A 27649-nucleotide genomic window follows, 5' to 3' on the forward strand; every position below is an offset into this window, starting at 1 on the left:
TGGGCCTATTGAACCAAGTACCTGACCTGTTCATTTCTGCCAGTTCTGGATAGTTCTCCTGATACTGTCTGTAGCTGCTGCTTAATGTCTTTCTTGATGGAAATCAAAACAACAAAGAAATAATTTCATGCTGGGTATAAGTTTTTGTTTCTTTCCTGTTACAGGATGTATGCAATCTTGCACTTATTAGTGGTATGATTTATCTTGAAACTGAATTTGGAGTGGTCTTGCCTGGGAGAATTTGGAGTCTAAACAAATACAGGGAAAAAGGTGTGGAAAAGGGCTTAAGCGCAGGGGAATAACTTGACTAATAAATTATAAATGTTTGGTGGGAGATCTGAGAAGAAAAATCCATCTACCACTTCTCTCAATTTAGTGTTCTTCCTCTCAACTGCACTGTCTCCATAGAATGCAATAATTTCCTTATATCTAGGTATCATAGTTGTTTAGGTATAACGTCTGCAGTTTAGTCTTTTAAGACTGCTTCAGTCTTTATTTTGTACATTGATGGTTTGAGAAATAGGACTGTTAGGGTAGGTTAAGAAGGGATAAATGCAGAACAGCAGGACTGTTTGCAAACAGTGGGGTAGATTGGACATTGGTCCCTTTCTGAAGGGACAACCAGTCTCTTTAACGGGAAGCTGAAAATCTCCTTTACACTTGCTTATGTAATGAAGGTGTCAAGGAACCGGGTTTTCAGTTGTTGTGGTTGCTCAGTGTTTCGTAATATGATAGAGCTCCAGCTGTGTGGTGGCCCATTTGTGGCATTTTAGACTGGGTAGAAATTGAATGTTGGTAATAGCCCTTTTGGAGTTGCGCATAGGAAGATACCACATCTCATCTTAATAATTTCATCAATGGTCTACAGGAAAGAATGGATCATAAATCAAAGATGCTCAAAAGAGATGCTGCGAACAGCAGTCTGGGAGAATTTTTCAAAATGAAATTAGTCTAAGAAGGAAGAATTCAGAAAGGTGGTAGACTTCCCATGGTGACAAGAAAGCATTGCATGGGAAATGTGTTAAGTGAAAGGGTGGATCTCATAAGTTAGAGCAGCTTCAGAATGAAAGCAGGGAAAATATATTGGGAAAAGCATTATGTGGCTGAAACAGATGAAGATTAGACTGATTCTTTAACCTTGCTCCAAAAAATTAAAAAACCCCACAGTGTGGCAGATGAGTCTTCACAAATTAGAGAGGAAAGGTTGCATGATCGATCAGGCACCTGCAAAATACCCGTCTGGCAGAGCACTGAAGTAGAATGATTCAAGAAATACTGCTGAAAAAAAGATTAAGGGAAGAGAAAGCAATCTAGGATTGAATGTTCAAACTCAAGCAGATGGTCGTATTACTGAATTAGCCTTCTGAGTCTGCTTGCAAAATATCAGGCTGAGGGCTGGTGAACTTTTCTCCTGTATTCTGCATGAAAAGGCTGATACAGAAGGGGAGATTGTCACAGTGTGAGTTGCAGTGAGAGAGCCTTGTCCATGAGAGGAGAGTGTTGTCAGACCCTTCTTGGGTCTGCAGAACCTCTTAGTGGTGTTAGTAGAATACAAATGGCAATGTGTTCAGTTTGAGTCTAAGTATTGTGTGACCTTGAACAAATTATTTAACATGTGCCTGTTCCTCAGCTGAGATTAGTGAACTCTTTATCAGAAAAACATTGTAAAACTAAAACCCTTGAGTGATTATTTTCAGATACTGGTGAGAGTCTGGGTTTATTAGCTTGAACTGAGCACCATGGGGTTATAAGATACTTGGTGTTTGTTCAGAGGCGGCTTGTTAACTGCCTGACTCGGATTATAGATATTATCTTGTGTTTGCCTGCAGAATCTTGCGGTCACCTTTTCTAGTATGCTCTGACCTCTCTTTTTACTAATACTGTTATTTGCAGCAGTGAGATCAAATATAGCATAGATATGGCCCATGCTGTAATCACACCTTTGATTGCAGAAGAGACATAGCCTGGAATTAGTGAGTGAGGTTGTAATGCAATAGAATCTTATCAAATTCCTAAAATAAGTGGAATTACATCAGAGATAAATTTGACATACTGGGGCTGTTAAGAAACTGAAATCAGCCCACTAGCTGTTTTCTGTTTAATTTGGTATTCATACTTTATTGCAGATGTTTTTCACCACTCTTCTCTCAGTGGTGTCAGATGCAGAGTTAGCCGTTACTAACTATAGTTACAAACAGATAGTTTTATTATTAGATACTGACAGCTGAACTTAGCATTTTTAAAGATTGTAGGACCACAGAAGCTAATTGGTGAGAAATAAAAAAATGAATCATCTCAATTGGAAATACGTTCATTTGCAGACATATTTTTAATAGAACTCAATCAAGAGCATACTAGCATATGCGTACACAAGGCCATTGAGTGCTGAAATTAAATCTGACATTGTTTCACGCTGACTCAGCGGAATAAGGAGCCAGAAGAGGAAGCTTTGAGATTACATGATAGATAGTACATCTGTTTTTGATGTGTGTACATTTGGCATCACAGTGTATTTGAGGAGGTGGTTAGCACATGCAGTTGGATGGTACAGACACCTATGGTGTCACTGCAGTGCCCAGTCGGATCAAACCCAGCACTACGTTTGGTTCTCCCTGAAGCCCTTCCCAGAGCACCAAAGTTGTTTTGTTGCCTGGGTGTGCTGGAGCTGCTTGCTAAGGTTTGGTTGGGGAAGGAGGAGGAGATAATGTGGTTATTGTACTATCAGCATGCTTCATAGTACTGTATTGAGAACTAACAGCTACTCTGGTCCTCTGAAATTCCATCTGTTCTGCATGGGGTTTTCTGTCTCAAAGGATAATTCCATTGGAATAATGTTGAATTCTTATGACATTACTCCTCCTACAGGATAAAACTAAAACACGTACACTAAAATGTGTCCAGCCTATTTAGAACTGTGTGATTAGAAAAGTCCTCTCTCTTCCTTCTCATCCTAATGCAAGTACAGCTATGTGTAAATCCTCCTAACAGAGGTTATCTTGAGCAGCTTTTATAGTCTTATGATGATGAAGCTTCTAAAACTGGTCTGTGAAAATGCTCTGCTGTCCTCAGAGAACTTTTCCCCAGCTGTCTAATAGTAATTTTCTTAATGCAATGAGGAACAATACTACTAGTCCTCTATTCCTTTTTATTGACAGCAATATCATACACTTGACATTGTTGCCATGTTTCCCCACAGCCTAAGCAAACTGCATGCCAACAGGTTTTCCTGAATATTTCTTCTTTCTCTCTGTCTGTCCATCTGTCTATCTAACTATCTGTTTGTCTTTCCCTGGTTATCACCAGCCTTGCCGAAGGGGCAAAATGGCCATTTCACTTCAGCTGAAGCCTTACCAATGTTGACTGTGAAGTCAAAGGATCGCTACTCCTGTAGTCACATGCCCTTCTTTCCCAGTCAGCACAGCTTTTTGGTTTCTGTAGAGCTGCCTGGTGGTGTTGACTCATGACCAGCATTTAATTCACTAACCAGCAGATCCTTCCCTACAGCACTGTCTTTTAATTGAGTTTTTATCCTGTGTCCCTGCCTAGGGGATGTGCGCTGCCCTAAGGTTGTTTTCAGTTTCTTGTAGGTTGTTCTCCCTTGAGAGAGTCTGAGCACTAATTACTGTTAGCCAAGGACATTACTGTTATCATTTTACTATGAACTGTTACGATGGTCATCTGTGAAGTTGGTTACGATGGTCATAGTGAAGTTGTGGTTCAAGCTCAGATGTAGTAATCAGGAGTTTGGGTCATTTTCTTAGTTCTGTCACGGGCTTCCTTTGCATTCAGATGTCAGAACCTCTAGAGTCGTCTCTCTAAAAGGGTAGAATTTCAAAATACAGTTTGGTAGTTTGTTGAAGACACTGGCTTATCAGTATAGAATAGGATTAGCAGTAAAGTAAGTACTGCTGTGCTCTAAGCATTTGTTTTGTTTGTATCTCCCACAGGATTGTGGAAAAGAGTTTTAATTGCTGTTGATCATATTTCTTGCATGTTATATACATGGTGTTTAATAAATCCTATATGTCAAGGCTTCTGTTTGTCAGCAAGGATTTGGGAGAAGGAAAAATACTATCTTGTTACTCGGACTTCTGCATTGTTTCTTTTTACCTTCTTCCAAAGCACAGAAGCAAGGAGGGTCTGGGTCAACTATTAACAAATGGGTGCCAGTAATTGTGGAAGTGCTGTACCTGATGGCTCACAGGACTTACAAATTTTTAATTCTGCACTTCAATCTAGTGCTTATCCCAACAAGGCAAAGGCAAATTGAAGTACAGTTTGTAAGTCAAGAAGTATTCTACAGTTTCCTTAGGCAGAAAGCAGTTTGTACAGGCTAAATTTCTATTTGTAAATCTACTTTTAAATTATGTGTGGCACCTACACTCATTGCACAGTTCAAGTGCACAGCTGAACAGTAAATGGGATGCGGTGAAGCAGAACTGTGCATATGTGGAGTTTGAGGAAGCTATTAAAGACTGAGCTATTAAAGTCTGTGCTGAGATCCTGATTTACAGCATATGGAAGCTGATGGAAACATTCCACGAACTGCAGTATTTGCCATATAAAACAGCAGTAGAAGTGAGTTTGAATGTACAAGCACAACTTACCAGTTTTAACCTTTGAATACTTAATTTTGCAAATGTAACATCCACTGTTCCGTATGCGGTTTCTGTATACTGTCATGGAGCAGTAGAAACACAGAGTCAGGATCACATCTTCAAGGGAGGTAATTATCTATAGTGGTCAGATGAGGAAGAGCACAGCAAATTATTTAAATTAGCTACAGTTCATGTTTTGTTGGCTGCATTCTCTGCAAAGCAGTAAAATATAAAGTATAAAATATAAAATAAAGGCAAATACAAAAGAAAAAAATGCCCATTTTGGTCCTGAAATGGAAGCAAGATGCAGATGGCAAGGTCATCACATAATGAGTTGAAGCAGGTTGGGCTGAAGCACATACAGTGTTTGTAAATAAATATATTACTTGTGGTGTATTGCTACTTTATTTATCATCAACTTTTCTTGCAGAGATTTTTAGCAATACTAGGAGCTCCAGTATTGTGCTTTTCTTGCATGGTTAAAATAAAAGACTTGGAGGTAATAATGGCATAGAGTGTAAAACAGGGAAAGACATGCAGTAGGAAACTGTATTTTATGTTCTCAAAGAATGCAAATGAAGAAGTCATTCAATCTTTTCTTCCCTTTGACTCCTTACTAAATCAGTACCAGATATGAATTCAGAAGTTTTAAAAGTATCTGTAATTATCAAAAGTTTAACAAACAAACAAGTAAAAAAAAAAAAAACAACAAAAAAACAAAAAAAACAAACCAAACAAAACTAGAAAACCCAAACAAAACGAACAACCCACAAAGAATATTTAAAAACTGCAAGCAAACCATCAACTAGTAGATTTCCAAAAGAATGCCACAATGCAAATATCCCACCCTCAAAATCTCGTATTGAAGAGGTGCTAACAGCTATAGGACTATAGATGATGCCTACCCGTGGCTATTCAGCCAGCCAGTTTTAGTTCTTTAATAGAATTAACATATTGAGAAGGTTAAGGATTAGTCAAAACTAACTTCACACAGAAGGTATCAGTTTTGAGGGTTTAATAGGACAAAGTAACACTGTCTGTTAGAAGGAAAAAAATATATACGTATGTTGATGTATATAACTTGAAATTGCTGATCTTGGGAAAATATACCTGGTTAAAACATTCATGTTGGAACACAACATGCCCACATCTTTATGTGAGAAACTAAACTTTTTCTTGACTGGGTAGTATGCATTTCATGTAATCTTAGGAGATTTGAGTGGATTTCACAGGAAAGTCAAATAATCACTGTAGGTGAAAGTGAGTGCTAATAAGGAGCTTTGAGAACTTGCTGTTTTAATGTTGTACCTTGATGGGAAACCCGTGCTCTTCCTCATTAATCTGGTATTCTGGAATGCAGTTCTGAGCATGCACTTTGCCAGATAATTGCTATTGGTGACAGCAGTTTGGTTTTAGGAGTAGTTTTTAGCTGTAGAAACTGTTATGGTGCTGTTAAAGGTGGGTTTTTTTTGTGTTTAGTTTCTGTGAGTATAAAAAATTGGTGGAAATAATTAAGGAGCCCATAAAGAATAGATATAATTAGGAATTGGCTGTGTACTACTCTTTGTTCAAAAAGTCCTTGCTTTTTAAAACAGTATGTTTAAAAAATAAATAGGGCTTTGTGGCATAGATAACATCTACTTGTTTTGTTTTGTTTTTTTTTTTCAAAATGCTTCTTGAAGAATCAGAATGATAAACGCAGTAGTGTGCTTATCAAAAGCTCATGCTGTTTGAGTCAGTGTAGGTATCTGACATAACACAGAATATCTTTTTGCTGGAAGATATGGTATCATTAAAACTATGAACTGGTGTTCTGGCTGTCATATAAGGATTTATCGGGATTAATGGATTTCTCCAAAATGGTACTTGGTCGTAATCTGAAAGCACTGTATAGGATTCCTTACATTAGCCTTTGCACATTGCCTTCAAGTTTGTTTGCAGACTGGGGATGGAGAAGAGCTTTCTGACTCTGGTTATCAGTTGGGCACAGTGAGCAGCAACATTTCTGCCGTCCCCTGAGCACACACTGTCATTGTAGCCAGGCAGGATCATCTTAGCTCCCCATTTGTGGGATAGAGAGAGCCATACTTCCAAATTCCCAAGTGTTATGAAGCAGATCAGATTGTGGACTGAAGAATAAATCAGAATGGATAGGAGAATCATCAATAAAGTACCTGTACTAAATGGACAGCTTCTGAAGTTGCATTCATTCTTACTTGCAGTAAATGCAGATAGATCTGAGACTTTTCTCTGTTGTTGTTATGGTGACTTAGTTGATAACAAGCTGCAGCAGTGTGTGTGCACAGAATTTGTGTGGTTATTGGCACCCACTTTCCCTTACTCTCTCTCTCTCTTACTCTCTCTTTTTTCTATATCCAAAAACTGGAAAAATTGAAGACAAAACAGCATCTTTGTGCTTAGCGAGGAAGGCTGCTATGGTGATATAGAATTGGGAGGAAAATACTAACATTTTCTACCTTCCATGGAGGAAACTTGCAAATGTGTATCAAAATGATGGTTACTCTGCAAACCAAGAATAATAGAAATATCTGGCAGTGGCAGTGTCTGCGGGGATTCTAGGTTTGTGCTATTGCCCTTTGTTTGAAACTGTGCTGGAATTTTTTCAGGACTGTACTATATTCTGTATAACCTGCATGTTTGGTTTTGAATATGAAGTTTAGATCAAATACTTTTGTTAGTTATGGCAGAATACAGATACTGTCTTTTTTAAAATCAAATTTTAATTGGATCAAATGTATGCTAAAGACATTTTGTTGATTATGACAAACACATGTTTATTAACATGTTTGTTACCTTGATCAGTTACAAAGACCTGTATTTGTCTTGTGGAAGACTAGTGTTGTGTGGTTTTTTTTTTTTTTTTCTTTTGGCTATGAACTTAATATTGGCATAGACAAGTATTTCTACATGTCTTAAACCACAGTTTGTCCAAGAGTTCAGATTCCAAGTGGATCAAAAGTTCCTACAAGTGATTACACTTTAGCATTAAACATCTGTAACTGAAGTTGGCATCTTGGAATCTCTTCAACTTTTGTCTCTGTTTAGTTTCCTATATTAAGTAACTCAGCATTTGATGGAGATGTTTAAAAGATGCTAATATTCTCATCAGCACATTTGTGTTGCCTCTACCCTGAATTTTCAGTCTTCTATGAGGAGAGTTAGGAAAGAGGCAGATAGGAGTGTATCTGGATACATAATGATGTATTTGCTTAACTTTTGAAGGCTACAGTTATATCCCTTTGAAAGAGAAATTACTTTGATCTGTTCTAATCTGACAGTGACTGTCAGAAAAAAAAATGATGATCTAAAACCTCATCTGCATAATGGACGATTGTGAAAATGCTCAGAGGGTAATGGGAGGAAATTAACTCATTTGAGACTTCTTATAATTTGAGATTTGAGAATACTGGAAAATATTTTGGTTCGATAGACATTTAATATGATGCACACTGTAGCTTTCTTAATACAAGAGCAGGGTGTCCTTCAGTGAAGGTTTCTTTAGAGGTGTGACTTCTAAAAATGTGTAATTTCCTTACCTGCTCTCCTGACAGGGGGACTAGAAAGCATTTGCTGATTTGAAAACAAGTTTAGAAAGACAGTGCTGTGATGCATACCCTCTTGCCAGTCTTCTCTGAAGAAATTGAATGGGATTATGTGTCTTAATGTAATTCTACAACACAATCAAATTTGTTATCTGTAGGAATCTTCTGAAACACGTAGTCAGTAAATGTTAGACGGCTGAATCCAGGGTAGAGTTCATATTAGATTCTTCTATAATGATGTGCACAGAAATGCAAAGTAACTTGGAGCTGGCTATGTATAATAGATCATGATCTGTAATTGCCTTTGATCTGACAATGGCATTGCATCTTTCTTAACCTTCTGTGCCAATCTTATGAGCCCCACCTTGATTAGAGCGAGAAGCTCTGCAACACCATGACTCTGTGGCCTGAATTAAGAGAACATTTATTGTAACCATCTACACAGAAAACAAAGAAAATGTAGTGAAACAGAGCTGTGATTTGTTTTGTTGTTTTTAATGTTCTGCCAGTATGTGAATTAACTTTTGAAAAGGGCATGGGATGGTGATTGATTTTCGTTAATTACTATGCATTTTTTAAGAAATTAGTCTTTATTTGTGAGCTGTGTATTTAACATAATAAGCCATGTACTCTATACACTGTGCAGCAAAAGAAGAGAAAATGTTTACAAAATGAATTGAGAAAGTCTGTGTGTGAGGAAATTTAACAGTTTCTCTATTCCTGTTCAGTCAGCATCTACAATATACATGTGTGCCTGCTGATTGCGCATAATTGGTTTGCAGGGAAGGATGTGGTGATTTAGATCAATAACTAAAATTAAGTGTGTCAGGGACTTGCCCCAAACCAACTTACACTTTTGCTGCTGTCAGCATAGAGTCATTTTTGTAGATGGGCAACTTTTCAGACTTTCTCTAAAAGCACAGCATACAATGGCAGAGAACAGGACAGTACAAAATGAAACTGGTGGCTCATTTCAGTAGAAAGTAGCGTTACGTTACTGTCTGCCTCTGGCTGCGGAGGTCTGATGCCAGCATCTTCTCTAGTGACTCTTTTTGGAGACAACTCTACCACAAAGTATGATGATGATGATGATGGGGTTACTGGAGTTTCCATTCTACTGATGTGGCTGTTTAGGAAGAAGGGCTAAGGAAGAGAAAGAGTAAGGAGAATATGTTTATACAGCTGCAATCTAACACCACTATTTTTAACCTGAAAACAAACTTTAATTTGAATCATGTAGTTAAGATTAGGAAATACTAATTTTGCACTTTAAAAAATGAAAAACCAAACGCTACCCCCTTCCCTCCCCTGCGCCCCCCCTCCAAAAAAAAGCTCTGTTTTTTAATACATACCACTTTTACAAAGAGTACAGAGCAAAGATCTTAGCTTTTGATATCTGGTCTTCTAGATCGTTGATTTTGGCCATTAGGGATTTTTTTTTTTATTATTTGTTAATTACAACTATACATTGTGAACTGCACATATGCATTTTTCTGGATTTAATTTCTGACTGGAAGCAGATATTACTACTGTGGATCAAAAGTGATATGCAGCTTGGGCACGGTTGCTGGTATAGAAGGAAAATTTGTTTACCTCCACTTAGGGCTAGGGTTTGCTACATGGGGACAATTGCAAAAAGGGTAATGTGAATTAATTTTTAAAGTGTCTGATTAAACTCTATTTAATTTCCTATTCTTTTCAGCATTAAATACACCTCAATTTAGTTTAGTTTAATTACTAGAGGGAAGAAAATTAAACCAAATAAAAGGCCAGCTTAATTCAGGAGGGATGTTTACAAGTGGCTTCAGATTATGCAGTTCAATTTAAATTCAGGCTTTTTTTAATTTGAACTTTTGTAAATGTCCCTATGTAAAAATCTGCCTATAAGAACATTTTTTTTTTTTCGGTAAACATGTCTGCCTTAATGTGTAGATTTTTGTAGTCTCATCCTGTTCTGCTTCGTCTTACATTTTATTTACAGTGTTAAATATGACCTCTTCCTAATATTTCATGTGAAATTTATTATTGAAAACTCTGATTTTGCTTCATAAATGAATGGGCACAAGGCACAGGGCGATACTGTATTTTTTCATTTTTAAACAGAAAACTTTTGCTAGAAAATATTCATTAGAATGAAGTTTTCATTTTCACTTATACTGTATTTCTTCAAAGGGATTCTCAAGCTCATAGTTACATTACTTTGAAGTACTAGGATTTAAATAAGGGTCTGCTTCTGTTTTTTCAGGTATATAATTTGCTCACATTCCCAACTATGAGAAGAAAAATTCTGCTGAGATTAAATTCCATGAGCATTCAGGGATAACTGTTTCTGATTTCAGTGATGATTTTGTAAATGCTTTCCCAGACCTTGTTGGGTCCGAAGCATAACTACTGTTTTGTGTTTGTTTGTTTTTTTGGTAGGATGATGAGGTGGTTCTGCAGTGCACTGCAACTGTTCACAAGGAGCAACAGAAATTGTGTCTGGCTGCAGAAGGATTTGGCAACAGGCTTTGCTTTTTGGAATCCACATCAAATTCTAAGGTACTGCTGTGAATGTTTTAAGTGTCATGTATGAAGCAAGGGATATAGTTATAGTATTGCTTGCTTCGATGTACTATACCCAAATCTGTCTAGGAGAACGGACAAAGCAAATCCATCAATAATATAAGGAATATTGAAACCCCCTTCGAAGTTTAATTGTTCCTTTGTCGTGGCCCTTTGGCTGGGGCTTTAAGGCTGTGCTTTCTTTTTTGGGATCACTTTAAAACTAGTTAGCAGTTAAAGTCCATCTCTGTAATGTGCCTGTTATTTTGGTTGTCTGAACTCAGCTGTCATGAGCCGCAGTGCAATTTCGTGTACTGCAATTCAAAGACACATTTCATTACTCTGATTTTTAAGTCCACAGCAAAGAGAGCGATTATTCTATTTGTGATAAGTTTTTGCTCTGTGACATTTATGGTGAGATGATTATTTCTTTAGGTCCTCCTAATTCTCTAACCAAGCAGACTAATAGTGCAAGTATCAAAATTATCTTGTCTGATCAGTTTGTTATCTAAGCCTGCTGTAACTCTGCTACATGTGCAGTAGGTACATTAGCTTGAAAAATTAACATTGCTATTTGTTGCAAAGGAGGGGTTTTGTTTCACAATCACATATGCTCAAATAAATGTTTTGAAGACAAAAATGTGTCTTGAGGCAGAACTGGTTTTGTGACTAAATAATGGGTATACTTGGATGTTTAATTATATAGAGGGAAGAATGTTGCTTAATTTTTTTCTTTTAATTTAGCTGTAATATAAATGTTCGAGAAAATAAAATAAAGGTGAAGCATCTGGAAAGACATCTAGAAAGATTTAGAATAAAAAAAGATGTTTTTATTTCACCAGCTTCCATAACATCACTTTGATTTTATCTGATACATTGCAGAGTAATGCTTCATTTTCTGTCTCATCATTTTGAATGTATTATTCATAATAATACATTTTTCACTAGGATATTAATGATTCATTATAATAGCAGTGATCTTGATGAATTCATTTGTGCTGCTCTGTTTTAAGTGAATCTTTTTAACAATAAAAATGTGCTGGGATGGAAGTGGTTGCAGTGCTAGTTGCCTGTAGGTCCAGGAAAATGTATTTAGTGAATTTATTACCGTTCAGTAAGTTTGGATATTAAATCTACGGTCTCTATATAAAACTCCTGAATGTTCCTGTCTTTAAGGAATACAATGTAAATTTTAAATCCATTTCCTACGCTTGCTTGTTGATGCTGCTTTTTCTCCATGTTTTCTGAAGCAGTATTTATTCTGCTTATTCTTCATGTGCTTGGGGGAAAAAAAGCAAACAAGAAAACCCATGCAGCTCGTCCTTGTTTTAATTCTTAAGGACTGACAGTTTCTAGAATGAGCTCATCTGAAGTCATTTGGAGATATAAATACTGAGGGAGGCATAAAATTACCAAATCCTTAAAGCAAAGTTGACTGTAAATAAAAGCAAATAAAACCACTTTTCTTTCTAATGTCTATTGAAATAATGTTACTATTGAAGAGCATAGAAAACATTACAAGAGGCATGTGATAATCTGAAAAAGGTTCCAGCAGAGTTCTTGAGGTTAAAGTTTCCCTGAATATCTTTCAGGCTATTTTCCAGTTGTAATGGGATTGTGATGCACTTTCATGTGAACAGTACTGTGGCACCCAAATCACAGCCAGGTGTCAAGGATGAGGTACAAAACCAAGCACGAGTAATAGACCTCAGGTGTCATCCTGGACTTGCATTCTTGAGAATGCCTGAAGCAATCCTCTATCTTTCTCCAATATCTACCGCAATGTGGCTCCTGGTGGCGTAGCTGATATTTTATTAGCACAGCTTATTCGCATGTACTTTCTTTCCCTGTGACCACTGAATAATTCACACTACAAAAATAACAGCCAAATTCAAGATATATATTGATATAATACTTTGGCAACTACTGACTATTGAAACTTATCCCATTACAACAGTAACACTAGCAGACCCATTATGAAAATTGCTTAATGAATTTTATTTTCTTCTGTTCAAGTTTACAACACAAGTGTTTGTTTGGAGGATCCTGTAGATACCTTCAGTATTGGAGGAGAAGTGCAGATTTTAAAAACATCATACTGTCAAATGATGGATGATAGTTGGGCTAAATTAGCAAACACTTGAAGTGTTATCAGTTCTCATGTGTTCACATTTCAAAACTGTTTGCAAATTCCACTTTCTTCACTTCCTTTTGAAAGCGATTCATGCTTGTAAAATCACTTTACTGAGCAAATACACCCTCTTTATTTCTTAGCTCTGCAAATCTGTTGTTCCCCTGAAGATCTTGTAAGGTCTTTGGATTTTAAATAAGGAATTCATTAATTCGTATTTGGAGCTACATTACAGCTTGTTTTGGGCTTGAAGTTGGTTTCTTTGTAGCAAATTGAGAGACATCTTTTGCTGCTAAATTTAATATGGGACTCTTCCTGAGAAGAAATGCATCTTATCACAAAATGGCATTTTATGGAATCAAATTTCAAAGTACAGTTATATTTCTAAGTTTGTGAATGTTTTTGTGCATTGATTTGATCATTCTTATGGGAAGAGATAAATTGAAGAGTTGGGACTGTTAAGGGAAGTAGGGAAGAGTAGAGTAGGGAAGGCTCCAGAGAGACCTTATAGCAGTCTTCCCGTACTTACAAGAGGGCCTACAGGAAAGATAAGGAAGGACTCTTTATCAGGGAGTATAGGGATAGGATGAGAGGTAATGGTTTTAAACAGAGAGATGGTAGATTTAGGTTAGATAGCAGGAATAAATTCTTCACCTTGAGGGTGCTGAGGCACTGGAACAGGCTGCCCAGGGCAGCTGTGGATGCCCCATCCCTGGCAGTGTTCAAGTCCAGGCTGGATGGGGCTTTGAGCAACTTGGTCTAGTGGGAGGTGTCCCTGCCCATGGCAGGAAGGTTGGAACAAGATGATGTGTAAGGTCCCTTCCAACCCAAACCATTCTATGATTCTGTATACTCTAGCAGGTGCTGACTAAAGGGGAAAAACAATAACTCCAGGCTAGGCAACTTTCAGTACGGCGCGGGAGGCTGTTGCCCTTCTTTGCTGCCAGGGCAGCCTGTGGGTTCGTCCCCACCTTCTGTCCTCAGCCTGTGCTCTGCAAAGCTGCCTGCCAGGCAGTCAGAGCCCAGGCTGGGTCAGAGGGTACTGGGTCTTTGTATAGCAAATATATTATTGATTTGAAATGAATTATTAGGGCCAGTGGATTGGATTGCAGTCATAAAGGTCACTCAGAGGGACTAGGTTCTGTGTTAGCAATAGCCTTGGAAAAATCAAAATGTTTCTCTGTAACAGTTCTTTTGAGTTCTACCAGGGACTATTCGCTAGCTTTGACTGATAATGGGATAACAATTTGCACTTTTTGCTATCTGTATTTCATCCGCTATTTTAAGGTGGGAAGGCAAGTAAGATTAGTTGCTATAATTCCTCTGTAAATGCAGTTTATTGGCTACTTTTAGGAGTATAGCAGCTTCCTGATTGTTGCACAGAGCACGTCATCAAATTCCTTGAAACAATCCCATATCTTCAAGAGCAAAATAACAGATAAATAATAGATAAACAAGACGTTGGGTCTAAATTACATGGAATTTTATTAATAGGAGACAGTTCTGAGTATAAAACAATCAGATTGGTACGAGATAAATGCATGACTATGTCCTCTATAGAGGTGTAGTAGCTCAAGTGAAAAATACTTATATTTCAATCTCTACTAGTTTCAAATAAGGTCTCAAAATAGATTTATTTTTTTTTTCCTAGGGATAGGTTACAAATTCCCAATGTGTAAGAATATAAAATATATAAACCATCAGAAATACATAACATTCAAAAAGTCGCAACAGCAAGAGTAAAAAAACCCAAATACGATATGCTGAAGACAACATTTAAAATGCTGAGTTTCCTGATCTCATCCCATTGTTTTTCTAGCAGGTCTTGTTAAATCTATAGCATAAATTTAGATTTTTAAAATAATAATAAGAAAAGAAGGGATCAGTGTCAGGAAAAAAAAAAGCAAAAAGGAACTTTTTGGACAATGGTCTGTAAGTAATTTTGTTTCATTAGTTTTTGCTGTACTGTTAAATCTGTTCCTTGTGTGGAATACCATCCTTTTTATTAAAACATCACTTATGAATAGTTATCTCAATAAAGAGATCCATTTCTTTACTTTTGAAAATTAGATTGTTGCTTTTTTATATATAAACAGATTGCTAGTATCAAGTCCATTTATTAAAAGATTACGCTACCTGCTATTGAAGTAAATTTTCTTTAGACCTAAATAATGCATGGAGTGTGGAAAAGCAAAGAAGCTGGAGCTGTGTTTTAACAGCTCTTGAAAACCCTACTGGTCTGTGGTGCAGAATGAAAAATACGCAGCTCTGGGCCAGTCACAAATGGAGTTTTGGTCCCTTGTGAACCATTGCGCAGCAGAAGGCTGAGTTACAATTTTCAAATGGCATAAGGTTTTTTTTTTTCCTCTTGTTTTTGTGGCAGGTAGTAAGCTTACATACTTAAATTCTGAGTCAGCAGTTTGGACTTGAGAGAGGAAAGGAAAAAATAGTGAGAAGATTTTAAAAAAAACTCCTAAATTTTTTTTTTTTCTCATCTTTTAAGGTGGTGGTGCAGCATGTTATCTGATGGTTTGAGCTTTCCACTGAGTTACAGTGCTGAGAGAAGAGTCCAAAAGCTTATTATACCCTTAATTCTGTTTGTAAAGTGAGGAAGGGCTTTTTCCATTTTTGACTCTAAAGAGTCACTTTTCTGCTGTGGCAAGGCACGGCTGCAGCACTAGGAAAGCTTCTGCATGTTGGTGCTGGGCTGGTGTAGGCCAGTGGGCCAGGGCTGTTTGCTCCATCACCCAGAGCTACGTATATCATAGAATTATTTCAGGTGGAAGAGACCCTTGAGATCATCAAGTCTGACCGTAACCTAACTCTAGCACTAAACCATGTCCCTAAGAGCCTCATCTATATGTCTTTTAAACACATCCAGGGATGGTGACTCCACCACTTCCCTGAGCAGCTTGTTCCAATGCTTCACATCCCTTTCCATGAAGAAATGTTTCCTAATATCCAATCTGAACCTTCTCTGGTACAACTTGAAGACGTTTCCTTTCCTATCCCTGGTTACTTGGGTGAAGGGACCAACACCCTCCATGCTACAAACTCCTTTCAGGTAGTTGTAGACTAGTAATAAAGTTTCCCCTCAGCCTCCCTCCGTGGTGCTCCATTCTTAGTCAGTCCCTAGATGATGTGTGAAGGGACAGAAAATAAAGCTTGGTGGTAAGACTGGCACACTGTTTCTTGTGCTTTTGGATACGAATTCCATGAGTTTTTTCTTTGCCTTTTTTTTGGGTCTGTTTGCAACAAGTAGTTGAATCAGGAGGAGCAGGTTAGGTGGCTGTGCTGGAAAGGAAGAGGAGAATGGGGGAAGAAAGGGTAGAGGAGGATGGTCACCTGGCACAGGCATGGTTACAAGAAGTATGATTCTCTACTGTTTATGCAAGCAATTCCGATGCCAGCAGTCAAAATCTATACACATGTGTCCAGAGAAGGGTGTTGTCCTGAATGGTAGGCAGGAACTGAACTCCTTTACTTTGATTGTCTCTGGGAGAAAAACCCTTTTTCCCATTTGCCTTCTGGAGTGTAAGATCTGAAGGCAAGGATTGTTCTCTTTTTTTGTCTCATACAGCAAACACTTGAGCATGTTCTTAGTGGCCATGGCAAATTGTCTTTCTGACTTCAGAGAAACTGAGTCTGAAGCTCTTTCTGACAGCTGAGAAGCAGTACCTGTGCTGAGCATAGTTTTGATTGCATAAATCCACATGGATAAAAAAAGCACATGGTGTCCATTAATGCATGGATGCAAGGAGATGCTTTCTGAGCAGTTACTGACATAATAAATTACTAAGTTTCAAAAAATTGGATTCGCACTGACAAATCAAATCAGTGTTGTCTGATTGTGTGGGTTTTGTTGTTTGTTTGTTTGTTTTTCATTTTTGATAGTTGTTGTGGTTTCTTTCTGTGTTTGTTTCCATTGCACCCTTCTTAAAAAAAAGCAAAAAAAGACTGTCAGGGCTTTGACAAGGCTTTGTAGCTGCACCTTCAAGGCAAGTTTAATTGCCTTTGTGTCATGTTGCCAAAATGAATGTTCATATTTAATGGCAAAGATGGCACTTAATTTTATGTAATCTCACATTCAGAAGACTCCATTTAGCAGACGTTCACTAAGATAATTGATTTTAATAATTTAAATGAAGAGTTGGTAACAAATTTATGCATACTTACACATTACTTTCTCTACTTTACATGCATAATTTAGACATAGGTAGAGGAGGTCTTCATAGGTAGAGATCAGACTAGATTTTTTTCAATAAATTATTCTTTCCCAGTAAAATGCTCTATATAGAAGTAATGTAAATAAGAACATAGTATGTTTCAGTACATTTATGTGTAGTTTTATGTAATTCATAATGTAATTGTAAACATTATATTTATTATGTATGTGAGAGTAATTTTATATTCCTTTTCAATCTTATACTAATCCTGAGCCTAAATGCAGATGTGTAGCCATATCCGTCAAACCTGATTGTGATCCTTGCACTTAATCCCACAAACCAACATAATTATTTCTTGAGATGGAAAGTGAATAAGTTAAAATGAATGTGAAACATTCAGACTATGAAAGACACTGAGTCAGATCTCTATGGATATAAAGCAGCAACAGAAATGTGGCTTTATATCAGGCTTATGATACTTATATGATACTTACATATCAGCTGTCTTTACTGTCTCTGAATTTTCAAGCCTTTTGCATTATTACCTCTTGCATAATTTGCTTCTGAGGCAGGTGGGTTTTTTTCTGGGAAATGCATGTGAGTGTTTCTGCCTAGATGGTACTTTGTGGCAGCTTTTCGTGCTGTTATGTTACTGAATGGTAAGCGGGGAGTCCTTTATAGCAGTAGTTTACTATCAATCTTTGGCACCTTTGACCAAAAAAGGACAAAATTAGGATCTTTAAGCAGCTGAACAAATAAACACTAATTAGGCTTCCAAGCTTTTTGGTTTTGTGGCTAATAAAAGTGCATAGTAAAAGGTGTTTATTTTTTACATCATGCAGTGTATGCTTAAATGCAAAGCCATGCACAGTCAAGCAGGGGCTTTATACATTAACACATTTATAGATAAACGACAATTTCTGAGTATACATGGTGAGAATTTTTTTTTTTTTTTAAACAGATATTTATACTTGGAAGTATTATTGCACTTTTTATGAGCAGTGGAATTCTGATGGTGTCTATCCCTAAATCCATGAAGAACTTCCTAGGAGATAATCCTTGCTCTTAGGACTCCTCAGGTCTTTCTGTCCCCAACTCAAATATCTGCTGGAGTTTCTTTAAGACTACAAGAATTTAATGGTGAAAAATTTTTATTTATTTATTTTTTAAACTGAACAACCTTCATTATGTCATTCTAATTGATTTGCTTTACATTACAGAGGTTTGTATAACTTTTAAGATAGAAGTATGGGTTTATTGAAATTATTATTATTTTAAATCAAGTAAATCAGATAAAAACAGTATGCAGTGCATAATAATCTGGGGAATAATACGTCCAGGCTCAATCAGAATGCTACTTTTAAACTGTATTGCCCAGGAGAGAGATGATGATGCATCTCCTTTCCTTCATTTAAGGTCAAGTCAGAGATGACTCAGAGCATAAATTCTTAGTCCCCCATTCTAGCAATATTTGATAGATACCAATTTTTCCAGTTACACAGGTTGACTATGGATTTCAGCAACATGATATGGAATATGTAATAGTTGCAAACTCACAATAAAATCCTTAGACATTAAAATTTGGTGTCCCTTTTGATGTTTTATAGTTGATAAGCAGGTTTTGCTTCTCTTAGACAAATTGTTTCATGTCCACTGTAAAGTGAATGAGTTGCTCGTTAGAGTTGGTGTATTGTATTCTGGAAGTGTTAGTATTTGTATTTTTTTCAATGTCATTTTACATGTTATAATTCCACTGTGAGGGTTTTGGCTGTGGGGTAAATTCAACAGTGAGAGAATCTCTGCAAACTGTGTCCTATTGGTTGCTATGTGGGGGTAAGATTTCTACTGAGACGGGTCAGGCTATGTCAGTTATTACAGCCACAAAAGACATGCACACTTGCCCTACTTATTTGATCCTGAAAGATGATAGGATTCCTACTCTGAAATACCATTGTTGTAATGTTGATGTTTTATAATAAATCTGGTCAGAGATCATGAAGATTTTCTGGTTGGGTGTCTGCCATGCTTTCCAGAAATGGGCAAAATAGTATTCTATAAAGATCATCTTTCTGATGCTGCAGAAATCAAAGGGCAGCTGCTTCATTCCAGGTTCTAAAGCACTAGTACCCTCCTAACAGATAATACCCTATATTTTTATATTACCTGTTGCAGTAGCTACAAGTAGGACATGATCTCTAAGATGAAAAGGGAAATGTAAAGTTTTGAATACTACACATAAGATTAGCATAATAAGGTAGGATTTGCAGGATCAGTGTGAAGTTAAACAAAAAATGTTTTGTTAATTTGGAGGCATGCCTGAAACCTCTGTTGATCCTATGAGGTTTTTTAATTTTATTAATTAGCATGGAATTTTTCTAATTACCTTAACAATGAACACATTTACACTGCATTAGGGTCATATACTATTAGCTAATGTTCACCTAATCTTCTGGCTATCGCAGTGTATGTTGTAATGGCTGTTGAGTTGATTGACCTGGTCTATCCATTGAGACTGAAATGTAGTTGTGTGGCTCCTTACCCAATATCTATTCAGAGAACAGATAAAAAAGAGAAACAGCTCTCAGTAATGTAGATATTTTAGACTTAGACATAGTTAGAAAGGAGGCCAGGGGAGAGATGGAGGATAAGAGGAAAAAACTCATTACTTTAGAGATGGAATCTCTGATGCTCTAAATGTCAAAGGAAAGTAAACATCATGCCAGGAATTACAACTTCCAAGTAGCAAAGACAGTCTACTCCTTCCAAAGACCAAAACTGAAAAATCGTAACGTAAAACTTGGACACTGTTTGAAAGCATAAAAGAAAACAATAGAATTTTACTTATGTAACAACAGCCTAAGTAGAAGTAGGTTTCTTATGAATTTTTAAAGGACAATGTGAGAGGGGAAAACGTCAAGAAGTGGTTTGCTTCTGAGTGTTGTTTTGCTTTAAGTTTGTACAGCTGAAGTTTCAGGTACATTTTTCTTTGTCAATGAATTGTTCCACTGTGACCAGCCGATGACATTCACTGTCTGCAGATAAGAGTAGGGAAGGATTTTGGTCTTCACTATTGTGCTAACTCATATGGGGATAAAAACTAGTAATTGCTTAAGACATATACTACTGTAGTGAAGTGTTTATCTAAGATATATAAAGGGAATGTACATTCAGTGTATCAAGATTTTTTTTTTTCACTGCTGGGTTAGTCAAATCTAACAATTTATGAGAGAATTCTGCACTCAGAAGTATGAATAACATACAAAAATGTTGTGTATGTGATCACAAGAAGAGAATCTTTCCAAAATATTAAATTGATCAGATTCAAAAGATATGTTCTAATCCAGGTGTTCAGCATGTAGTGGCATAGGCAGCCAGCATGATTCAAAAGAACCAGTGAGGACTTGGAGCTGTCTTGTTCTAGGCTTTGAAAATGAATAGATTGCAGTGTATTTGGGTCTGATCTCAGTTCCACTATTAGCTGGTTTGCCCCGTATTGGTCTCCTTTTCCCTTGTTTTTTCATTTGGGACCCTATGCTGGTTTCATCTTCCTGGTACTCCTGTGAGTTTTGTAGTTCTATCTCCTGAAACAGGTGTCCTGTGAAAAAGGAATCTTTAGAGCTTTGAACTGATAACAAGAAACTTTTTACTATGTGAAAAATACATTTTTCAGGAAATAGAACTTGATTAGATTTTCAGTTTTTCCTAGAAAGAGTGAAAAGCATAATTGTGACAGAAGGCCACTCCCTTGTCAAATCATTCAAACAAAACCATGAGGGCATTAGAGTTTTTACATACAATAAAATTAAAAGTTTTGAATGTTGAAAACTTCTTTGCTTTTGATGGAAACAACTGTTTCAGAGGGAATGTTCTATACATGCTTAGGTACAGAAAGTGATGGTTTCAGAATGAAATAGTCATGAGCAACTGTAAGCAAGTTGTTAATGGAAGGTGGCCAGGCAAACTTTACAGTCTGCTAATGACAAATATGCAGGAACTTGACACTGTTCTGGAAAGGTCCTCTCTTCTAGAATGGAAACTATAAGACTCATAATTCACAGAATCACAGACTGGTAGTGGTTGGAAGGGACCTCTGGAGATCATCTGGTCCAACCCACCTGCTAAAGCAGGTTCACCCAGAGCAGATCACACAGGAATGTGTCCAGGCAGGTTTTGAATGTCTCCAAAGAAGGAGACTCCGCAGCCTCTGTGGGCAGCCTGTTCCAGTGCTCTGGCACCCTCAAATTAAGAAGTTTATCCTCATATTCAGATGTAACCTCCTACGCTTCAGTCTATGCACATTGCCCCTCATTCTATTGTTGGGCACCACTGAAAGGAGTCTGGTCCCATCCTCCTGAATCTACCCTTGAGATATTTAGAAAAGTTGATGAGATCCCCTCTCAGCCTTCTCCAGGCTGAACAGACCCAGCTCTCTCAGTCTCTCCACGTAAGAAAGGTGCTCCAGACCCCTAATCATCTTTGTAGCCCACAGCTGGACTCTCTCCAGTAATTACTTGTCCGTCTATAACTGGGAAGCCCAGAACTGCACACAGTACTCCAGATGCTGTGACTCACTGATTCATTCCCTCTCTTTTCTGGTTTCGGATTTGGTAAATATGATTAATCCTGTTTGCCTGATGGGACTTGACATCAGAGCCATGTATTTCTGTACTGGGCCCATCTTTTCCATGACAAGCTGGAAAATACGGAAAGCTGTGCCTTCTATGTAGAGTCATAGAAATGGATGTTTTTGCTTGCTAATATTGAGTGTGTTTCATCACTGTCACCAGACAGAATCTCATTTAAGTAGAAAGGACTGCCAAAAAGACCGAGATGTGTAAATGTAAATATAACTTGAAAAGAGATTATGTGTTCATTTTCTTTCAGGCTAGTACAAATAGGACTACAGATGTTTTGCTTAAGTTCTGTACTAAAATTATATTCCTGAATCTTCCTACTTGGATTCTCAAAGTTAAACATCTAAGAAATGTACTAGTCTAAAAAATATTCTGAACACCCACGTCTTACTTTTTGACAATGTTGCAAACTGTGGGTGCTTTGTAAATCAGGCTGCTTACTTGTTTTTTTTAAGGCACTGATGTGTGAATATTTAGGATGCAGTTGGAGATGAAATACCCGGAAGTCTATTTCATTGGGAATTTCGTTAAAAAAGAAAAATAACTATAAGCCTAGGAAAACAACTAGGAAGCATGCAAGTAACTAGGAAGAGAAAAAAGCCAAAGTAAAACGGCTTATTCTTAGAGACAGGGTTGTGTTTGTTGATGCGATTTATTATTCTTCAGTCTTGTACTAATACTTATGAGAGGCAGAAGTTCTGTTTACATTCACAAGATTAGATGCATCATATTATACGAGCAGGTCATACATTATTGTGGCCTGTTAGCACTGTGTGATCATCAGAGTAATGACAGCAGGACTGAGTTTTGCATCTCAGCCTCTTGCCTTCATCATCGTCACACTGGATTATGGTGGTGTGCTTGTAAATCAGAATTCACTACAAACTGAAATAGTGTGTAATGAATACACGCAGTATCCGTGATTCAATTATGAGTTGGACTAGAGCTAGAGATATTTCTAAGCAGCGTTTCAGAAGCTTTACTCAAAACACCTTTTTAATAAAGCATGATTTACTACACAAGTATTGCTACAGAAAATTAGTGTACACAATAAATGTAGCTTAAAACAACAGGAAGAATAAAGAATTCTAATATTTTCTAAATAATCCAGCAACTACTCCAGTAATAGATATGCTTTAAAAACTCCAGATAGGAAATACATTCTTTTAATTTGGCTAATTTTGCTGACTGTGCTATTACATACAATGATGAAGAATCAATAGAAAAAGTTAATAGTAATTTATTATTTTTCTCCGAGCAGTCCTGAATCTCCCTTTGAAATTTAATATACAGTTTCTGGTTTGTGTAATAACATTTTTCTAAATCAAGCTACTTGAGTGTCAGTTGTAAATATCACTGGATAGATTGTCTAGACAAATAATGGACAACAAAGCAAATTTTGTAAAAAATCCCTAGCAGAGAAAATCAGTAATATTTCAAACTCTGAGAAATACTGGAGCTGTTACTTTTAAGTCACTGAGAATATTTTATGTAAAAATCCATTAAAACATGTTTGATTTTGTAAGTAGGTCAAAAATAAATTGAAAATAAGTTGGTTTGAATAGTGTCATTGTTCAGTGGAATTTTCCACTGATCTTCTGGATTAAAGATTAAGTGATACAGATGCCTTGGACTGTCCCAAGACCTCCTTATGTATTCTGTCACAAAAACAAAAAAACCACAAAACCTCTTGGAATATCAACTATTTTTCTATGCCTTCATTTAGAAAAAAGTTGCTGCAACAAAGATGAATACAATAAAAATTGGTGGAAAAGAAGGTTGAGGATTACTAATATGGTTAATTATGTCTGTTGAGACATCTGCTTTTGAGCACTGATCATTTCTGGGGAGTATAAATTGTGTTCTGCTCTCAAATTAAAGATTTATTATTGCTATTAAACTGTTGAAAATTTCCAGATAATTACAGGTTGTTTGTTAAAAGTATGTTGGTGGGCGGTTGTTATACATGTAGCAAAATATTTTCTTTAAAATTCTTTATTATTTAATAGACTATTCATAGTCTAGCAAAACAATCACTAAAATATCTGCCTACACATTTGATCTATCCTTGAAGAAGTATGATATTGCAAACTGATTGCTACAGATTTTCCTTGCAGCCCCTAGAATATGCAGTCACTTTCCAGATTGGGAACTAAAAACTTTAGTTATTTGTATTAAGATATCTTCTGACAGGGAGTGTTAGTTTGCCATATAACACAGAATACCTTTATTTTTCATGTTCCTCCATCTGTATGTGGGGTAATGTGAGAGATAAGAGAGATAATCAGAGGACTGGCAAAAATTCTCTGTTTTTTCTTCCTTTTATTTCATGCTTTGAAAAGATGGCAAATGCACTGTGAGCAGGTTTTTAGTATATTTAAATGAGGGTTTAAAAATAGGAACCTTCAATCTGTGTCTGTATGCCAGCCTGAAGCCTCGTCTTCTAAATCCAGAACTTTAAAAGCATCAGCATTAAAATGGGCTGTATCAAGGTGAGCAGGGCTGAGACTGTCTCGGCCAAATATTTTGGAGGTTCTGCATCTGTCCCTTGTATATCCCTGCCATGGTGGTGGTACATTGTATGTGGCCATGCCGGCTGGATTCTCAGTAGCGCAGATTTGGGTGAGGAGCTGCCAGAGAAGAAGAGGCTGATGGACACACTTACCATAAGCATCAGTAGATGTATTTTGCTTCAGCTCTTAGGGGAGACACGTTGTCGTCCGAGGGCCGCTGAGTGTCCTGGCATTCATGCAGCAGAGATGAGGCAGGATAGTATGCTCTCCCAATTGCCTTGAGAAAAAGAAACTGGTCTGAACATCTTACTAGACTGTAAGAAGAAAGTGCCTCTTTCACTTAAAGCAAGATGATCGCATACAGTTCTTCTTTACTACTCCCTGGCTGCTCGAAGTGTGCTTTACTCACCTGCTAGGAGAACAGCTAAAAATGTTCATTGGGGCTTCACTCCTCAGATTTAATGGGGTGGGAAGAAAGTGCTCATTGCTGTCTTGAATGTAAAGGAGAATGGAATTGAGGAGGGAGGAGTGTTGGCTTGATCAGTGTGTGAATTGATGCAGGATATTCCATATTTCAGACCATATAAACTCTAGGGCAGGTTTAGTAGTAAAAAATTTTGATAGGTCACAAAATTGTATGTGTGACATATTCTGCCAGTGAAAACCTTCCTTTAAAAACCAGTAATAACAGTAAGAACATTGTTATGGAGGCTTTGCTTATATATGTTTGCTTATAACCAGATATAGAAAATGTAGCCTTGGCTCATTTCTGAGCACAATGTAAGGAGCATCCTTTTCTGTTTTGTTCAGACTATTGTTTGCCAAGTCAGACTTCACTGGGGAGAACGGAGGGTTGGCTGGACTGTCAGGCAGTTCATTTTTGTGAGGCTTTATAGAATACAAAATTGTACTCAGCAGAAACAACACCTTGCAACCTATGATCTTTGAGTGCTCTCTTTCCTGCTTTGTAAAATAAGGGCTTGTCACAGTACTTACATTACAAGGATGTTTTGAAGAGAGTCTAATTAGTTGTCTGTTTTCCTGATACTAGCATGGAAAGGACTGTTGTAGTCTCTGAGTAAATATTTTATGCCTAAGTATCACTGTGTAAGTGAGCCAAAATACCATGCAAAAGAGGATGCTATTTAAGTTTTTTTGGTCTGGTAAAACCTTAATTTAAAATATAAATAGTGGAAGGTAATGAAAGATCTTTAGTTAATAAATAAACTTGAATTACTATAGTTAGGAGTGATGAACAGCAATTTAAGAAGCCTTTAAGAATGTGAGGTGTTCTGAGTATACTAACTTGAAAAAGAGGGAACAAAATGGTTTCACAACTACGTTTTACAATTCAATGTTTGAACCATGAACAGTTTGAATAAACAGTTTGAATAAATGTGCAGTTTTACAGCTTTAGCAATAAAAGCATTTATGGTGAAAAAAAATATTTCCAATATTCAGTAAAAGTATTTCTAAACTAAAATATGCAACTAACATGAAAAGAGAAGTAACATGAAAGAATTTCTGGAGGCAAAAAAAGGTGTGTAGGAGTTGCGTATTCTTCTATAATATTAACAGAAGAAAAGATCCTCCCATAAAAATCTAATTTTATTTTGCTACTTTGTAACTTAGACATCGCTATTACAAACTTGTTTCAATTTTATTATGAATTTTTATGATAGTCTGGAAAAGTAGCTTTTCAATAACTCAATGATTTTTTTTTTTTTTTTCCAATTGTGACAAGTTGAATATTTATTTTTGTAAGACTCTGTAGTTTTATCCTGCTTAGAAAAGAATATGGTGAAGCATACTGCCCTGCAAGGCTGAGAAGCTACTGGCTTGGCCTTGATTGATCCTCAGTGTCTAATGTTTCTGCTGCAGAAAATTCACCTTGACCTGGAGACCATCATAAGGATGAGTTCTGGCTACTACCAGTAGCCTAAAGACCAGATTTTGTATCCCCCACAATCTATGCATAATGTCTAAGACATATTTTCCATATACTGATGTCCAAGCAGAGAGCTTTGCTTGGCAGCCTTTGCCAGTGTTTTCTACTCCCCAGGTGAATTTTTCTCTTTAATATCTAATTGTAATTTTCTTTGCCACAACTCTTGTTGCTGCTCCTGTTCCTTTCAAGGAGCACCTCCAAGGAGAGTCTGCCTCCATTTTCCCCATAATCATGAGATTTGTAAAGTGAATTGTAAGATCCTCTTCTCCTCTCTCTCCTCCATCCAGGCTGGTGGAGCTCAGCTCCCCCAGCGACCCAGGGGGAGTGTACCAGCCCTGACACTCATGATGATCCTCTGCTGAACCTGATGCAGTTTATTGGCCTCTTTCTTTTATTGAGGGTGGGACCCAGTGCCATAGGTGTCAGTTAACTTGCAAATGCTGAGCTGAGGTGAAGAATCTCTTCTCTTCGCTGGCTGCCTAAGCCTTAGGTGTTGCAGCCCAGTATGTGTCTGGCTTTCATAGCCTCAAGGATATAGTAGATCTTTCAGATTAATGAAAAGGGAGGATAAATATAGGCATTGGAAAGTGCCATTCAGCATATCTGTCACTAATGTGATCTCATGTTTTTCTTTCACCTAGAATGTTCCACCTGATTTGTCCATCTGCACCTTTGTGCTGGAGCAGTCTCTGTCAGTACGGGCCCTCCAGGAAATGCTGGCTAACACGGAAGAAAAGGCAGAAGGGGTAAGTTGTTGGATATTCACTTTTTTCATCCTGCAAAATACAACATTTTTTTTTTCACTGGACCACAGATTTCATGAGCTTATAGCATAGTGAATTCCTTATATTTAAATCTTCTCCTTTGCTACAGGAAAGGTCTGGTTTTTGAGAAACTCCAAACACTTGGCAGTTTTCGTTGAAACTTGCCAGAGTTGTAAATTTCCAGCAATTTCAATGTACTGCAGGTCCACATAGAGCTACAAGAATGTTTTCATTTGAGATCTCATAATGTGAAATATAAAGCTTGATCACTTCTTCAGTACAGCTAAGCTTTCTGAAGATTTCTGACTCTATCAAGCAAGACTGTCAAGTAGTCTTAAAATTGCTTGGATGTGTCCTGTTTTTCTCTAAAAATAATGAAATTGTTCTGTGTGGCCTGAGTTAATATGTCCTGTAACTCACCTTTAGAGCTGGAAATAGAACGTTATTGAGTCTCAGTGGACAAAAAATGTGGAAACACATTTTCGCAGCCTGGAAGATGAAGGATATAGGAATACTGTTAATTGTTTGACTAGCAAATAGGTATTTACAAATAAATCATAGTATTGTAATTAATGTTCTCTGCTGTGTAATTAATTTGATTTGTTATGACGTAGTTGAGTGTTCCATATACACCTTGTAGTGTTTACTTGAATGTCATACTTCAGCTTAAATCCTAGAAACCGTAAATGAGGGTGGGTTGACTGGAGGCCCTGGAGTTATACAGATAAAAGAGAAGTAGGATTTGACTGTAAGTCCTTGGAAAAGTAAACTTTAAACTAACACAGAGT

General features: G+C 37.1%; 1 protein-coding gene across 8 annotated transcripts in view; it reads left to right on the forward strand.

Moving 5' to 3' along the window:
* The window catches only part of RYR2 (ryanodine receptor 2), a 397519-nt gene that overhangs the window by 87626 nt on the left and 282244 nt on the right, over window positions 1-27649 (forward strand). For all 8 annotated transcript variants that reach the window (XM_065057819.1, XM_065057821.1, XM_065057823.1 and 5 more), the window contains exons 2-3: window positions 10583-10702; window positions 26739-26843. In XM_065057819.1, coding sequence (XP_064913891.1) covers window positions 10583-10702; window positions 26739-26843 — 225 coding nt within the window. The remainder of the gene's footprint in view (window positions 1-10582; window positions 10703-26738; window positions 26844-27649) is intronic.

Source organism: Columba livia, chromosome 3 (genome assembly GCF_036013475.1).
Source record: "Columba livia isolate bColLiv1 breed racing homer chromosome 3, bColLiv1.pat.W.v2, whole genome shotgun sequence".
Taxonomy (NCBI): Eukaryota; Metazoa; Chordata; class Aves; order Columbiformes; family Columbidae; genus Columba; species Columba livia.